The sequence below is a fragment of the Toxorhynchites rutilus genome, chromosome 3 (assembly GCF_029784135.1).
Source record: "Toxorhynchites rutilus septentrionalis strain SRP chromosome 3, ASM2978413v1, whole genome shotgun sequence".
Classification (NCBI taxonomy): domain Eukaryota; kingdom Metazoa; phylum Arthropoda; class Insecta; order Diptera; family Culicidae; genus Toxorhynchites; species Toxorhynchites rutilus.
Genome location: NC_073746.1, coordinates 99,050,259 through 99,068,457, shown reverse-complemented (window position 1 = coordinate 99,068,457; position 18,199 = coordinate 99,050,259). Strand labels below are relative to the sequence as shown.

Here is an 18,199-nt window from a genome sequence, read left to right as displayed (position 1 = left end):
AGTAGATCCTAAGATATCGATACCACCAGTTGAACTAACATGGTTTCGAGAAAAACGTGTTTAAAATTCGTACAGCAATACTATATCCCTTGAGGTGACTTCATACTTTTAACTGTAACTTTCCGCCGAAATGCTATCCCTGTACGGATATAACCGCTGCTCCGCCGAAATGCTATCCCTGTACGGAGCACTGCGCCGAAAAGTATGCACATCGCGCTGGTGTGATCGAAGAGCAGTATGAATTTCATGTCGTCTAAAGACGACGCTCGTACACACAGCTCGTCGCGCGGATGTCGTCTATAGACGACGCTCCTAACGAAAGGGTTAAGTCCGATTGAGCTGATATTTTGCGTAGGGTGTTTTTTCGAGGTGGTGAACATTTTTCATGGGGTACCTTTTTGAAATTCGAGATGACCATTTTCATTAGCACCCTAATATACAGTCTCAGATTTTTGACGTAGGACTACGTCTAACCGGAAGATATAGGGGGTGAAATGGAAATCTAGGCACTGAACAAGTAGGAAAAAAATGCAAGATTTGGAACGCTTATAACTCGAGCATTTCTCAATAGATCGCAAAGGTTTTTGCATCAATTGATAGGAAATATATCCACGCATCTATCATAAAGAATAACATTTAATTTTTACTTGAGATAAATAATTGAATAATTGTGAAATATCAAGCATTGTCAAAATGCACTATGTGCCCATTTTTGATTGGTCCATTTTGTGCTCCTCAAATCGTACCGACCAAAACGGGCAACCAGAGCAGCAGCGAAATAGAATGAAGCACGATTGGGAAGGAAAAAGAAAAAAATGAACGAAACATTGGTCGCAGTCTCACACATGCGTAATTCTCGAGCCAGCCAGTCAGCTTAAAAATCCCCGCTCCGCTGCCGTAACGATCATTCTCATCCAAACCGTACACCACATCGGTTCGCATCACAACACATCAACAAACCAACCCAAGTAACCATGTCTGACCATGGCAAAGGAGGTAAAGTGAAGGGAAAGGCAAAATCCCGCTCGAACCGCGATAGTCTGGAGTTCCCCGCAAGGGTAGCTAGGCCGAGCGCGTTAGTACCAGTGCACCAGTCCACCTAGCCGGCGTTATATAGTTTCAGCCGCCGAAGTGATCGAGTTAGCTGGCAAAGCTGCTCGCGACGATAAGAAAACCCGCATTCGGAACAGAACACATTTGGTTTGGTGGACATCAAGACAACAGGCAGTTGCAGCGAGTGGCGAGTGGCAAACGCAATCGCAAAACGGCATCAGGTAGCAGAAGAAAAAAAGTTTGTTCTTTATACAAACTGCTTTAGTGACAAATCCAGAACAAGGACCCTTTTTAGCCTGCATGTGAATCCAACGAGCGAACAAATCGTAATGAATGTATTGTTTTGACATCGCTCCCTTTTAACGCTCATTCGTTCGTCTCGTTGGACTCGCCCCTCTGGCTGAGTCTGCCGATTTGTCTCAATCCTGTGAGTGTGTACCGCTAGAGTATGAAACACGCGGACCCCAAAAAAATATCTTATTTTCTTTCAATCCGTAAACCCGTGTGGTTGTACGGTATCGGCATCGTGGACGTAACAAAGGAGGACAAGTTAAGGGAAAGACTAAGTCTCACTCGAACCGTGCAGGTCTCCAGTTCCCTGTTGGTCGCATTCACTGATTGCTCCGCAAGGGTAACTAGGCCGAACGGATTGGTGCCGGAGCACCAGTATACCTAACAGCGATTATAGAGTTTCGGCCGTCGGAGTGCTCGAGTTGGCTTGCAAAGCTGCTCACGACAATCAGAAAATCCGCATCAAGAACAGAGCAGCTTCGGTTCGGCGCTCATCAAGGCAACAATTAGTTTTAGTGAGTGCAAAAGTGTTTCTCCGGCACGTCGCATTAAATGTAATTTACTGAACAACATGTCACAAGCTGGATGGGAAGAAATTTTCCAACTGTGAAAGCTGTGGCGAGTGGCAAACGCAATCGCTAAACAGAAAGGTTTAGCCGAACAAGATGGGAATATCGAGTGATAACAAAAATACAACACCAAAGGTTCTTTTCAGAACCATCAACATATTCATAAAGAGTAAACAGTAAACTAATCCATTTTTCAGGTAGATAGGTATTCACGTAGGAGAAGAAAATAAAACAATATATTTAAAATATATATTTAACAAAAGCTGTCCCCTTTGTATAGTCCTACGTCACTCCGGTTATGTCCCCGACATTACCCACCCGTCTTTTTTTTACTGTATATAACCAAGTCAAAAAAAAATATTTGTTTTTACACAAATTTTTTTTCGTTTTTTTGAATATAAAAGTAGAATTTTATTTTTGATTCATCCCCTTAAAGGCAGAAAACATTTTTCTCATATGAATAAATAAAAATATCCAGAATCTCTCATATTCAATGAAGAAATCCTTCTACGCATATGGTCGAATTTCAACAATGACAGAGTTATAGAACTTTTTTTTTGTTTGTTTCGGGCTCTGTTTCCCACAAACGGGCTCTACATTGAAAAGTACGCTACGTAAGACGATTCTGTTACTTCCGTTTGAAAGATGAGAAAATTTAGTACACGATAAAGTTGTGAAACATTTAAATAAGTGGAGTTAAATAACTTTTTGGATGTGAATAGTTTAAAAGATAGTGGATATAGGTGTTATTCTTTTTTTTAGAATAAACTCAAAAATAATATATCAAATATAAGTGGTATAACAAATTTCGATCGTTCCATCCTTAATAATTTATCACCGGATAATATAGGAAAATGGAATGTATTAATCTTGATGGTTATTGATAGTTACAATTTGTTTTTAAAAAGTGCTTGTGAATAGCCGTATAAACCGCTTTAAAATGGCGTAAGTGTATTCATATGAAATAACCATGTAAACCATCCTCAGTCGTATATAACTCTTAGGCAATTAAAAAAAAGGATTCACTAAAAAAATCAAGCTTCACACCGCTGTTTTTTATCTCACTCTTAGGGTTCTTCATTCCGAACTGATATGTGTTCATTAGAGTGCCAATGAAAATGACCATCTCGAATTTTCAAAGCGAACTTGATTAAAAATGATGATTCCCACGAAAAACTACCCTATGCAAAATATCAGATCAATCGGACTTCATTTACTAGTGTCGCACAGCGGTCAAGGGGAGGAGTAAAGATACCCCCGATTTCATTAACTCCTCCCCTTGGGTGATTTTTCGGTTTTCAAAAAACTCAAACTTTGACCGATGTGCGATAATCAAGTTCGCTTTGAAAATTCGAGGGTCACTTTTTTCCCATACATCCATTGGCACTCTAGTGTTCATATACTATGTGAAAAACTTGATGGGTCTGAGCCTAGGGGCACGGACGGGTCTTGACATAGGACTGTAATTGTGTGTAGTACAGTAGAACCCCGATTATCCGCGGAATAGTCTGGCTTGGTCACCGCGAATAACGAAAATCGCGGATAACGCGATATACTACTAAACATGAGGTGTAAACACAGAATAAAGATATTTCAGCATGAAAACTATGATCTATCAATACAGAAAACACTGAACTATCCATCTGCGAGGTCATGTTCACCAGTGGTCAGATAATATGAAGGCTACGACCAAAACAAAAAAGCAAGGGCCTACTTCTCACTGGCAAATTTCGGGAAACTCTATAGAATTACTATGGAACTCGCTTTCGCGGATAATCCGCACCGCGGTTCATCCACTCGCGGATAATCGGGATTTCATTGTAATTGAGTTTTTCATTGTTCAAAATCTGTATTTTTTAGATAAAAATAGCATTATCTCCTTCGTTACCACATTGTCCGGAACATTGTTTGTAATAACTTTAGAGCCAAGTAAGATCACGACTACTCAAGATATCATAATCTGATTTACGTGGATATACCCTTTCGATCTTCTTAATCAGCAGCCATTTAAATTCATTTATTGTATTTTCACATAACCAAACAACATACTCGATATTATCCTGGACCACAATTACACAAATTGTTAGTAGTGAGACCTACACGATAAAAACATGAATTGAGCACAAATTGATTGGGCAACATACAATATAATATAAAATTAATGCCTATTATCGGTAAATGGTGGATAATTCATTTTACGCATCTAAACTAACGCCCGAATGTAGGCAAACAGATTGCTCGTTTCGTCGGGGAGGAAGCGAGTGAATAGTGCAATCGAAAGAAAACATACCCAATTAAATCATCAAATTGTTAACTTTTTTTTACTATATTCACTGTTCATGTTTCAAGCAAAAAAAAATCTGGATAAATTTCCTGTCTAATGAAATATAACACAACATATGTCCCAATAAACATATTGAGTAACATGCGTTTGAAAACTCTTAATGTATCGTTACATCGTTACATTCGTAGAGTGACCCCCCTATATAGAAATCAAAGACATAGTCCTATGTCAAAAGTTTCATGATTCGGAAAATCATATAAAAAGCAAGGGTCTCTTCTTTCGCATCGACACCTCAAAAATATAAAATAAAATACTAAAATGTTTTTCTAAAAGTATAAACCTGGGGATCCAGAAATCCAAAATTCTAAAAAACTAGTATATTTTTTCGAAAATAGTATATTGGGTTGGGGAAAAAGAAATGTCGTATATTGTCAATATATGGCAACACTTAAACATATCTTGTGTTGTACTTATCGCATCGGGACATACTGTACGGCTTATTTAAAGACGACAATCTGTGCTACAAGTGTCGTTTTGACAGTGTTCTGATTGTCCTTTTCAGTCTCAAGTTATAGCGCGTCAAAGATGGAGTCCACCAAGCAAAAAATTCGCCATATTTTACGTTTTTACTACCTGCGAGGTAAAACTGCAACGAAGACGGCCGGAAACATTCGTGTAGTTTATGGACCCGATTCTGTAACGATTCGCACAGCACAGCGTTGGTTTGATTGGAACTGGGTATAGACCATAAAACCGTTTGGAACCATTTGCAGAAGATTGGATTCCAAAAAAAGCTTGATGTATGGGTGCCACACGAGTTGACGCAAAAAAATCTTTCAGACCGAATCAACGTCTACGATGCACTGCTGAAACGGAACGATCTCGAGCCGTTTTTGAAGAAGATGGTGACTGGTGATGAAAAGTGGATCACGTACGACAACCTAAAGCAAAAAAAGTCGAGGTCGAAGCGCGGTGAGCCGGCTCAAACCATCGCCAAGCCCGGATTGGCGACCAGGATGGTTTTGCTGTGTGTTTGGTGGGATTGGAAGGGAATCATCCACTATGAGCTGCTCAACTATGACCAGACCCTCAACTCGGTTCTCTACTGTGCGCAGCTTGACCGTTTGAAGTAGGCGATTGACCAGAAGCGGCCAGGAATGATCAATAGGAATGGTGTTGTTTTCCACCAGGACAACGCTCGGCCTCACACATCTTTGATGACCCGCCAGAAGCTACGGGAGCTCGGATGGGATGTCCTTTTGCACCCACCGTATAGTCCGGACCTGGCTCCAAATGATTATCATCTTTTCCGGTCCATGTAAAATGCTCTTGGTGATACTAAGTTGGCCTCAAAAGAGGCTTGCGAAAACTGGCTGTCTGAGTTTTTTTGCAAATAAGGAGGGGGGGTTTTATAAGAGGGGGATAATGAAGTTGCCTTCTAAATGGCAACAAGTTTGCGAACAAAACGACGTACATTTGACTTAAATTGGATAATTTTAAGTATGTTAAATAAAGCGTCAAATTTCGATCAGAAATACGAAATTTCTTTTTCCCCAACCCTATATTTTTCGAATTCACATGACAATTATTTTATGTAAAGAAGTGTCAGCTTCCAAACAATGCTATAAAAACTAAGATTTCCCAGGTCTTGATTAGTCTTCTAGATAGTCGACACTTTTGGGACGTTCACACAGTGCTCTTGCGTTAAAGTTATGGCTCAATATGTACTGTGAACGTGACTATGAATGCATTCCCTTAGCTGTAGCTATCTCTTCAGAAATGAATACACAGTCACATACACGACAATACACCACCGTCAATTGAATGTTTATGTTTTCTTTCTTCCTATCGAATGCACACAGACGAGCGGTGAAAATACAATATTTTCTGTATCCCATTTGCAGTCACAACTGTCATACGTTTCCGGTTCAGTTGATTTTAGTGATTTGAATGCCAGTTTTACCATGAAATGAATGGTAACACTCCTTAAATCTGTAGGTCTTGTTCAGACGAGTTCTCAATGAAATCTGGTTCACAAATAATACTCATGAGTCAAATAATACTCATGTCAACCTATACTGTGAAATCAACACACAAGAAGCAAACTAAACAACAATGATTGATAGTACTCACCGGTATCTGGACAAAAGTTCCATTGCTGACTTGAGGATATGCGAATAATGGCACGACAGGAACTGTTCCATTTTTGAGAAAAATTGGACCCTGTATCGGGGTTACCGTTGGCATACGAGAATTTTTACGATTATCTGAAACGGTAGGTGAAAATAAACTAGTAATACAGGATTGTCTTCTGCTCTGTGAACGGAATGTTATGAGTAATGTTAGCGTTTAATGATAGAATTTATGGGATTTTATTTCTCACTATTCGAACGGATGAAAATAGGATGATAACATGTGTAATGTGGCTTTCCCTCAAAAGGTAATTCCCTAGAACTGCTCTTTGTGCGCAGTAAGATCAACAATCTCTGTTAAGTGAGCGGAGCATTTCGAAGGGCAACTTTATCCGAATGGAAACGTAAATAAACTACCGACTCGTAGTTACTACCAATGAAACATTGACCTGGGAATCTCGCCGCTGCTTACACAAATGATGATTAATTGTCTATGTGTGGGCCGACGCGGTTGGATCAATTGTTCGATTCTAAGAAGAGGCTTCAATGCTCGTAACCTTATCCAACGCATTGAAATCGATACGAGCTGCTAAGTTTATGCGCTCTATTATACAATCAATTGTTGTAGAATCTGTACCATTGCGGTGAGCCAATAAATCTGCTCTGATGGTTGACTCAGTTGATGGCATTTGCAACCGACTTCGACTCACTATCGTTTGTTCTGCGGCAGCGAATTTGCATAGTCATGTGAAGGCACGTCACTGGTAGGTACACGAAAAGCGAAAAAAAAAGAAGTTCAGACGAGTGCCTGTCGGAAGACCCTATTCATCCAATTTCTACGAATCGAAGAATCATCGTCAAAGGTCGTGTGGGAACAATCACAACGTAAAATTTAAATACAATAGTCCCCCATTTGGTTAGACAAATTTTGGCACGCCGCACGCGTCACGATTGGCTGCCAAAAAAAAAATGCTCCAGGTTTCCTGACACAATGCATGCGGTGCAACTGCTGTGAAGCCATATTGTGCGCATGGTTGACCACCTTTTGGACTTATCATTACGTGATAGAAGTAGCTAGTGCAGTCTGTTACCGCTAATTCGACATCTAGTTTATTGGACAGACCTGTAATGCGACACGAATAATTGGACATTTTCGCCTATAATTGGACATTTTGGTAAACATCGCGTTTTGGATCCGAATGATGGCCCCATATTGAAAGTCGCCACTGTACCACTGTCATCGCGTATGTCGAACTAGAGGTAACTTACTGTACTAAGTTGTTCGGAGGTTTTCCAATGCATAACTGACATACCAAACGATTTTATCGCGATTAACAATCTTCTCATAGCAAACATTCTCGAACGATTCTACGGTGACCGAGACTTGTTTATGCCATAACATTATTGGATTGGAATTGGAATTCACTGTCTACATTCACTGATTGGAACAATTACGTGACTGTGTTCGAAAGAAGTATTATAGAACTAACGTTCCCGTTGAATACTTCCCGGGTAATGGTACATTCGAAATCAAAAAAATTACGCGAGCGTAACGATAAATTTCAGTTGATTAACACATGTACATCAATAATTTAAATTAAAATTATTCGATCGAACATTTGGTCCAATTACGTCAATTTTTTGATATACACTCGACAAAAAAAAGCAGAAATCTCTGCGTTTGTGGCCAAGGTTATCACGGCATCGAGCACTTTGTTTGGTCGTGCGAGGTGTATTTGGTCGCCAGATCGAATTTAGGAAACTCCCTACGGGCCCGAGGAAGACAGCCCAATGTGCTCGGTTAGACCTTGATTACATATCCCATATATATGTTTTCCTTAAAGCTATGGTTCTTCGTGTGTAATTGTCCATATATCCTTATACCTTCCTTTTCTTCCTTTGCGGGTAATTCGTTCCCTTGCTATAAACAGTAGAATATGTTGAAACGTAAATGCACTATAGATATACGAATAGATTTAAGAATTGAGTGTTCATCAACATTGTTACGATTTCCTTATATCCCATCCTTCTCCTAAAAATATGTCACCCTTCTAAACTCGAGTACACCGCGAGTAATCGGTTTCCCACCTTACTAACCATAGATGTAAGAAAATTGTTCCTATATATAGTTTTAAAATTATATTTAAGAATTCGGCTCCTTTAAACTTAAGTAACTGAGCCTGTAAAAATAAACGAATTAAATAGCGTCGGTTTTGCAAGTTGTGTCAACATTAAAAAGTTTCTGCGGCGTTTGTATAGAGTAGGACGCAAATATAACACGCACGACTTGACGTAGGATTACGTTTTTCGGGAGCATATTAGGGGTGCAAACTGAAATAAAATCAATCTGTCGTATCTGTTGCAAGTTATCCAATTTCAAACGCTTATTGCCTCAGTTATTTCCTGATGAATTTATAAGATATTCGTATCAATCGAATTTGACACTTCAATGTATTACCATGAAGAAAAAAAATCTATGAAATCAAGCTTCGAACAACTGAACTTTTTCAATATAACATGTTCTGATTGGTCAAGAACAAGCTACATGTGCTCTTCGGGCCGGGACTGTGCAATGAATTATGCATTTGGTTTAAAGTGAAGGCGGAAGGAAGCCATGAATGGCTGTCACAATCAGGGCTAGTTATTTTCGAAGCTAATAAATGTGATTGAATTTTATTCATACAACTCTCACTTCTACTACAGTCATTTTCGGTGGATTAATTTCAGTGTATCGGGGTGAAGTGGAAACGAAATATTCTCTACGCATACAGTAACATTGATTCTTTTGTTTCGTTCCTTTCCTCTTTCGTTCTCTTACAAGTATAAAAGCAGAAGCTTTCACTGACGATTAAAACTGCTTGAACGGGTTATATTTATTTTCATTTCGCATGTTAGAGGATGCTTGCTGCTTTCAAACGTAAGTTTTATTTTACCAAAATGGATCGTCGCGGACCGTGTTCAAAATTCTTCAATCACTTGTAAATAACATGTTTCTCTGTTATTTGGAATACATGATTGTTACAGAAAATGTAATAAAATGAAAGACGGCACAGATCGGACTATTCCTTTCTCGAGTTTTTCACCCTCTCTAAGGGTGAAAAGAATAATCCGATTTGAGCTGTCTTTATTTTATTATATTTCCTGTATCAAACATGTATTCCATGTTACGAAGAAGCATGTTATTTGCAAGTACGCTGGATTTATTTTTATGCGTTTTTTGCGTGATATTTTTTACACTATTCGCTCAAAATTACACGATTTTTTTATGCGATTTGCTCGAAATTACGCGATTTTTTTACACGATTTGCTCGAAATTACGCGATTTTCGACTACGTCTGCGCTTTCAGCGTGCCCACGCAGAATTGCGAGCGCACGCACAAACGCATACACAACGCCGGAAGCACGCGCACGCACATACCATTGGGTGCACAAACACGCACACACACGCGAAAACATGCACAAACATGTGCACAAAAACGCGAGCGCACACAAACATACAAATGGACGCACAAACGCGCACACACAAGCACATACACGCGCACAAACGTGCACGCGCACAGACGCACGCACGAAAAAAAAGAATCAAGCACACACGTGCACAAATGCACACAAATACGCACAAATACGTGCACACGTACGCACACACACCCACACATGCCCATGCACAAAAAAACGCGCACACCTGCACACAAGCAAGAAAAAAACACGCGCAAACGCACGTACACACGCGCACACAAACACGCACAAATGCGCGCAAACACGCCTACACATGCCCGCGCATAAAAAAAGCGCACACCTGCATGCAAGCAAAAAAAAATAGGCCCAAACGCACGCGCACACACACACACGAACACCCAAAAAACACGCGAACATACACAAACACCCACACAAATACACGTTCACAAACACAAACATCGGGCTGTCGAATACTCGGCTATCCGGACTCGAAGCTGACCGGTATCCAGTATCCGACCAAACTACTATCCGTTTCATCACTAATTTCACACTGACAACTAGCGCCGGTAAAAAATTACTCCTGCAGGCATACTACACAACCCTCACTGCACCGTTTTCATTAGTTTCAGTGAATAAGTTTCGAATGCAACAAGGAAACATTCATTTCTATACAAACTGCCAGAATACATGGATGCTTCAAATTAATTTCCAAGTGACGATTTCTAACGTTGCTTTTGTTTGCAGAATGAAAGGAATCAACGTGAAATGAAAGGAATATGTACGAAAGAGACGAGATATTTTTCTTATTGTGCGTGAAAAGAGAATAGATATATTTTTAGCCTGCATGGTTCTGGTTCTGTTCTGAGAAGCGATAGACACATTATTGAGTGACGATGTGCTAATTGAAGTGAAATTGTCAGGCCCTGGTCACAATGGCACTCCTTTCTTTCATCTCCCTTCTTCACACCTCGCACGAAATTCAATAATTTTGCGAAACATTGTGTAGAAAATGATCGCTTCCGCACACTTCCCATCAAGTAAAATCAACCAAACTCTAATCGATTATATTAAATTTTCATCCCGTCGCAATGTATAATGAAAAACGTCGGAAAACTCGAGCTAGTGCTCTGAAAATTAAATTTTCATTTTTCAATTTTCCGCAATGGTTTGTATTGGTGAAAGCATCGTTATTTTTTCGACACTGATACCATACAACATCATCGTAACAGCTATAAAAACCACTCAATAAAATGGTATTCCTGAGTCATAGCGTTTCAGGTCATGAAAATCAATAAAATAAAATTGTGTTGCTATCAATACAATTATTATTTTTACATTTAATGGGTCTATAATGTAAGTTTTAGCAACTGTAACATTGGTTAAGAAAATTGTATTGCAGTGCTCGGAACACTGCCACGGCTGCCTCAGCTGTCAAAAATAGTAAACGGAAAAGTATTACATTCAATCCAAATGGCTCGGCCAACGAAGAGAAGGGTTGAAGTTCTCCAACGTGAATTTTTGCAAAAATAAAAAATACGGTCAAAGAAGGAAAATATTGAGGAATTATCAACATCGAGTTACTGTGCGGAAGAACTTCTTAATACCAAAAGAGCCCCAATTCGCATGAGTTATAAATTTGCTCATGTTACGCTCGCGTATGATCAGAATTTTACTTCATATGCAGATACATCTTCTATATATATTTAAATTTGCAATTGTTCATCGGAGCACATCGTTCATACATTTTACTTCAGTATTGAATCGTTATTTTTTTCAAATGTATTCTAATACTTGTCTTAGTGAAGCGCCACACACTCTGATAGGTGAAATGATCTATTAACGTACCAAAAAGGGATACTTTGCTCTTCTCTCACAAACACTATTATCCTATAAGAACATGTGGTTTCACCTATACTACTACAATGGCTTCGTTCCATCTTCGTCTTAATTTTCTGCTACGCTTAATCTCACGTTTGGATTGGTTCAATTTGCTCTCCCCCAGTTTCGCCGTCTAGAAGAAGCGAGCGTCGGTTTATTTGGCCGTGCTGCAAGTATATAAGCCGTGCGCCACGAGTTTAGTTTTTTTTACGTAGAACTACGTCTTTCAGTAAGGGTGCCAAATAAGAAAACAGGTCACGTTTTTATGAAATAAGGTTAACGTTAATAAATATTTTCACAATGAACGAATTCTAATGATTTACATATCAATCGAATCGGAAATTCCCTAAGATTTGTTTATATGCTACCCATTACAATTTCCTAATCCCTATACGGTTTAAATTAATGAGAACTAGAAGCATTCCCATTTTCCCATACATTTCTTCTATCGATTTGTGAGTTTTCCTACCCGTACCATCAAAAACGAGCAACTAATACATTAATTTCTGTTTCAACTTATTTGATATAAATAAGCCATCTGGGATTTGAATTAACAGCCTCGAGCGAGCAAGTGAACACAGCATAACAAACGATAACATTAATTCCCAAAGCTTATGTGGATATGGATATGGAAGACTATCCAGAATTTCGGAAAATGGATTTATTTAGATACAACCTTAATGTGGCATGTGGTGGAGTTCGCTCCCACCTCAAGCGAAATATAGGAGCAACAGTGTTTATAGTCTGTGGTGGATATCTGAGGGGAAGAAGAAAGTCAGGTGCGAGTTGGCTGATACAACTCGAAAGTATTATCCGAAGTGATAAACAAGCGGATTGAATCAAATAATTCCATAGTTCTACGTCGAAAATGCGTTCGTGCCCTAGGCGTAACCCCAATATATTCTGCTTTGAGGGAATATCCGTCGATCGCTAGATTATTCCACACATCAGCTAACGATTCCCCTCATGATCATGAGGAAGTATTGAACCTACTAAATCCCGGAAAAGAGGAGCCATCCGAGAAACCATTGGAAGCACTGCTTCCTGGAGCATTCGTAGTAACGCATTTTGGATCAAGATTCAATTGATTAAAATGATAAATCGAAAATATATATGACCTTTTAAAAACGGGTTCTCGTCTGGTCCTCCATCCACACTATTTATGATAAATGGCTTGATTATTCTGTTCAAAGAACAGTGCCTTCCTGAACGAACTGCAACGTACATTGGACTACTGTATTAAACTGATTCAGCATGACCAAGGTACCCTAGCATCCTGCAATAACAGACGGAATAAACTTTTGTTTAGCATCCATGTTAAAATCAAGATCTTTGTTTTTGGTTTAAAAAAATCTTTTTTATCTTAACTATTTCTCAAAAAACTGTATTGAAATCTGTATTAGGTTTATAAGTCCAATTTTTAAGCATAATTTTAGCTTTGGTATCATTGATTGGCATAGAAATTATTGATTAGACGATGTTGACGGTATTTGCATAATGCCAGAAAACATATACACTGTAGTAAAAATAAATACATTGCTTTATTGAGGCACAATGGAAATTTATTCAGTTACCAGGGGATGCTTGTTCGCATTGGGCAACGTAAATACCTTCATTATAATATACTTCAGGTACACACAAAAATGATAGAAATGAATTAAAAAGTAGCATGATAAGGTTAAACTGGGGAACTGTCAACTCTTGAGAAGGGCATTTAAAGTTACTATATAGCTAATGCTTAGGATATGAACAGGACACGAACTGTCCATTCTAAACAAATTAATCGGATATGTTTTTATTTAAATTTCTATTCGATATTCAAACTTTAGTCGTCCAACCATCTGATGGTTCAGCAAATGGTCCTAAAAGCTATTGTTTTGATCTCACCTAGTTCAGTAGCTTCTATTTCTACTTTTTCAACACCTACGTATATATCTTCAGATGCTTTTCTAAATCTCCAAAGTCTGGTCCTGGAAATTGATATTTGATGTATTATTCTTGGCATATATTACTCAAGAAAGTAAGATATAGTGCTCTGGTGTTCGAAATAATTTAAGTGATTTCAGGTGTTTCAGTTTATTTTGTTCAATTCAACAATCATTAGCAAATCGTAGTTCAAAAAAAGTAAAATAGGATTTCGGTCGTAGCTGAATCTTTCTAGGTTATGTTTAACGACGGATTTCAGTGAGAGCGGGCGAATTCAGCATTTTCAATGGTTCGAGCTTCATAATTTATTGAACTGATTTAATCCTTTTCTTTTCGCCTTGCTGCCATACAAATGAAACACAAATTTCTGCATTACTCGCGAATTAATCAAGAAAATGAAACCAAATTAGGCGCATGGAGGTTTAAGGGTGCAGTAAATGATTCTATGGTGGTTAGATACTACCCCCCCTCCTTCTAAGAGGGGGCTGCCATACAAATGAAACACAAAGGGCCTGGCCGGGTAAGGGAGTAAAAAGTGCCCCCAAACCAAATCACTAGCTGTATGGCAAATAGTGTAAAGGATATTAAATAACAAATTTTGGTGGTTTATTTGAACCCCTATGTGGTTTGACGTAGGATCTATAGTGAAAAACGTACTTTTTCGATTATTTCACGCCTTCTTCACGTACATTAGAAGATCAATCAATGAGTAATTCTGCGATTGGACCATGAACATCGTTTAGTAAGAAAACGTGGATGTAACGAAAAATTAATTTTGGGCGGGGCGAAGTTTGCCGGGTCAGCTAGTGGTTCATAAAAACGTGCGCTTTTCCCTGATTCGACACCATTACTGGAAGACATAATCGTACGTGACAAATAGGTAATTAATTCTAAGGTTATCACGACTTTTACAGGGTGCGTGCGGTAATTTTGCACAAAGTGATGTATGTGATCAAATAATTATTTAAACATAGTAAATGGACCGAAATCTACTTTAATAATTTTCTTTCAAACTATGAAGCATTTTTAAAGGATTTTATTCGATAAAGTTGTCTTCATAGTCGCTGACCGTTGTAAGACGCTTCCGGAAACTGTTGCAAGCTCGTTTTACCATGTCGCGATTTAGTGACGTCATTATCTTCAACATTTTTTATCCAATTGTTGTGTGAGTAGTTTTATTAATGTCCCGTTCGACGACGCCCCGCACAAAATAATCCAAGAGATTGATTTTAGTACTGCAAGGCGGTCAAACTTCCTTCTCCCAGAATTCTGGAATATTTTCAAGCCATTTGTGCGTTTTTCTAGCAAAAGCTCAGGAGTATATGTTGTTTTATTTATTTTCCAAGCCATATTCATGTGGTACACTGCACTTTTCGACACGTTTACGTGTTAAGTTATATCGTTTACACTCATGCCGGCGCGAAGATATAGCTGCACTAACACAAAAAAAATCCTACTAATATTATTGTTTACTGAAATACTTGAAGAATCACAGAAAACATATTTAAATAGTTCGAAACAACTGTCATAGACGGGAAAAACAACAAACGAACATTTGTTTTTAGAATCAGCCGAAACTATCAACTTTATCATTAGTATGTTTTAACTGAAGGGCACAAGAACAAAATGGACATCATCAAATGTGTGCTCCATTCACAAATGCGACCTGCTTTACTTTTCAATCAGCTTCGCTATAATCGTTTCAACAATGTGATCGTGATTGGGCGCACAATTGAGCGTTGGATAATATCATTGCTTCCTTGGCGGTGGAAGAGAAGGAAAAAAACGCTCGCTAAATTGCCCATAGTAATTTGAAATACTACGTTGCATTTCAAACGAACGCTCCATTCAGACGATCTGGTGGTATTCGCGATACCTGCCCCGATGATTGGTATGGCACGAGACTCTACGGCAACGCCTCCGGTGTGTGTTTACAGTAACTTACATTGTAACCGACCACGAGCTCTACTAATTCACGGTAGCACACGCACCACCAGTCCTAACGTAGAACCGGCATGGGTCTCCGGAGGTAAGTGACTGCTAATTTATTCTACGGAGGCGATCACACCGTCGTCAGGTTTATGATTCCATTCCACCCCAAACTGGCGGCACCATGCAGAATTCCAACTGAATCACGAATCGATCTGAGTACATTGAAAGTTGCACATAGCTCGAAAGTCAAGGTTGGCTCAATTTTTGATCCGCTGCCAATCCTTCCCACACCCGCTATGATTCATATACCAAGCGTTTGCAGCAATAATTTTGATCACGAAATGATTCGTATGGTGCACATTCGATGAATTGGAACAGCGTACCTGATGCGAGGTGCCACATCGAGATGCATAGTAATTCATGAAAGGTTGTTACTTAGTGTTAAAGAAACTCATGGAGATGGAACATACATCATATTAAACATTAAATTTCTAATTTCTAGTTTGGCTATCATTCGATTATTATTAGGGCCATAACTTAATTCACGGCCGAAAAATACTGAAAAAAAAATTTAAAACATACAGGGACCAATACCAGAACGCATTGTTGTCGTAGGACCATTATGACAGAAGAGCGGATGGGAAAGAAAAATCTGTGAAAAGAAATTCAAGCAATACCAGTGTCTGGCTCTGTGTACGTGCCATGTTCTAGGCGATCGCTTATTTGTGGTATTAGTGGTATAATTATGTTTGTCTTGGAAGTCGTAAATCGATGCAACATTCTCGGGTTGAGCATCGCGGCAAACGTAACTCGCATAAGCATTGACAACTGACGTAACACGACACACAACACGATATTTTGATACTCGTGACGACAACGACATCGTTCTTACAGACAATAAATAATTGAGGGCATTTTATCGAGAAATGTCAAAACTAATCTGATCTGCGATTTGATTAATGACCCCTAGAGCTGTTTACATTACCATCTAACATTTGCGGGCGAAAATTAAGTTAAATTCTTTATATGGGCGTTGGACTCACTATTCAATAATGATCAAAAGGTAATATCCACGTTACACTTTCTCATATCCACAAAGCTTTACCTCTGACGAATTGCACAGTTACTCACCCGAACACCTCCAATCAGTTTTATACAACAAAAAGCACAGACAGCTCCTTGTTTAATTTCCTTAAATAGTTGTTAGTATGCAAATATTGCACCGTGAATAAGCATTGCAATGCGTTTACGATTTCCTCAGATCGTAAATTACGGCTGACATTTCGAACGTGTTGGTAAATAAATCAAATCTGTTTGATGAACTTTTTTTTGTTGTTTTGAACTAGAAATTCAACGCAGCAGCACTGATGAGGGAAACACTCACCTACGGGGATACGGGGGCAAACACAAGCAAAAAAAAGGTCCGAACAACGATATACTCAATGCCACAGCTTAACAGCCACTTTGTCGTACTGACCGTACTGAACTAACCTTATCTCAGCGAGATACATTGAGGCTAAAACAATCACACACTCTGCGCGCTAGCGCTAGTAGTAGCTAATGTAGTACTTAATTACAGCGTCCAACTAATTAACGGTTCAATCGCAGTGTAAATACCGGGGAGAAGATGCTTCCCGGCGTGGAAAATAATCACTGTTCAGTATATTCGGATATTACCAATACAGAGCTGGATTGTTTACACAAGCTGGCAATCGCTGCATCGGAAAACAAAATAGAAAATATGCAACAATTTTGTGCGCTTATTCACTCGATCACCCACACTTTTTTAGCTTCTGCGAATGTTTGCGTTCGCTATTATCGCATTATTTTGCAATATAAATAAACACACCGGGGAATTCTAGTAGAGTGTATTTTGAAAACTTCAGCAGCAGTTTAGGATGACCAACAAAGGAAACTGGAATCAATGACTTGAGCGCCACAAACGATATTTTTTGTGGTTTGACGTTGTCGTTTCATGTTCAACTGAATACCTGAAAACATTTGACTCGTCATTCAGTTCATGCAAAACCATACAATTAAGATTGCGTTGCTTCGAACCCAAAAGAGAAGATACACTTGTCTCCGGCTGATCGAACGCGTTCTTAAAGATGACATAGATTGATAAAAAATGAGCATCGCTAGCTGCATCACTATTTTTCTCATTTAGTCTCTCAATCAATCTTCCGTTTTCCCCCCATTCATTCGCTGCTGCCGGCTGGAAGACACGAGTATATCAAGGATAATGGTCGCCTATTATTTAGATGGCGGTCGTGCCATTTAAAACAGTCACGCATTCAGCACTCTGTGACATTTCGATAGCTTGAGGATACCTTCGAATTCTTGATTCCATTCTGGCATATGCACGAAGTGTGGTATCCCGCTGAAGTGATTCAGGAATTGGATAGCCTCAGTTCGTTTGTATAGTTTCCCTCCTACACGTGTAAAGGCAAAATATCGGAAGTGCATAGCTCATATCATATTTAATTATGTCGATATGAAACATTTATGGCGTCGTCTTGATGCTCTCGATTGATGTTCGCAAAATTCCTCTATAACGTGCTCTATAACCAAAGAGACTTTTTCACATAGGTCCAGAAACATAACTACCCAGCATTCAATAGTTTGTTTTATTCCGTGCGATTAGATTGGTGTTTGAATATTTAGGTAACATTAGGTAA

The 18,199-nt window shown here is 39.0% G+C and overlaps 1 protein-coding gene across 3 annotated transcripts in view; it reads right to left on the bottom strand.

Moving 5' to 3' along the window:
• Positions 1 to 18,199, bottom strand: part of LOC129776987 (protein spaetzle 3) — an 83,360-nt gene that overhangs the window by 25,671 nt on the left and 39,490 nt on the right. For all 3 annotated transcript variants that reach the window (XM_055782995.1, XM_055782996.1, XM_055782993.1), the window contains exon 3: positions 6,331 to 6,464. In XM_055782995.1, coding sequence (XP_055638970.1) covers positions 6,331 to 6,464 — 134 coding nt within the window. The remainder of the gene's footprint in view (positions 1 to 6,330; positions 6,465 to 18,199) is intronic.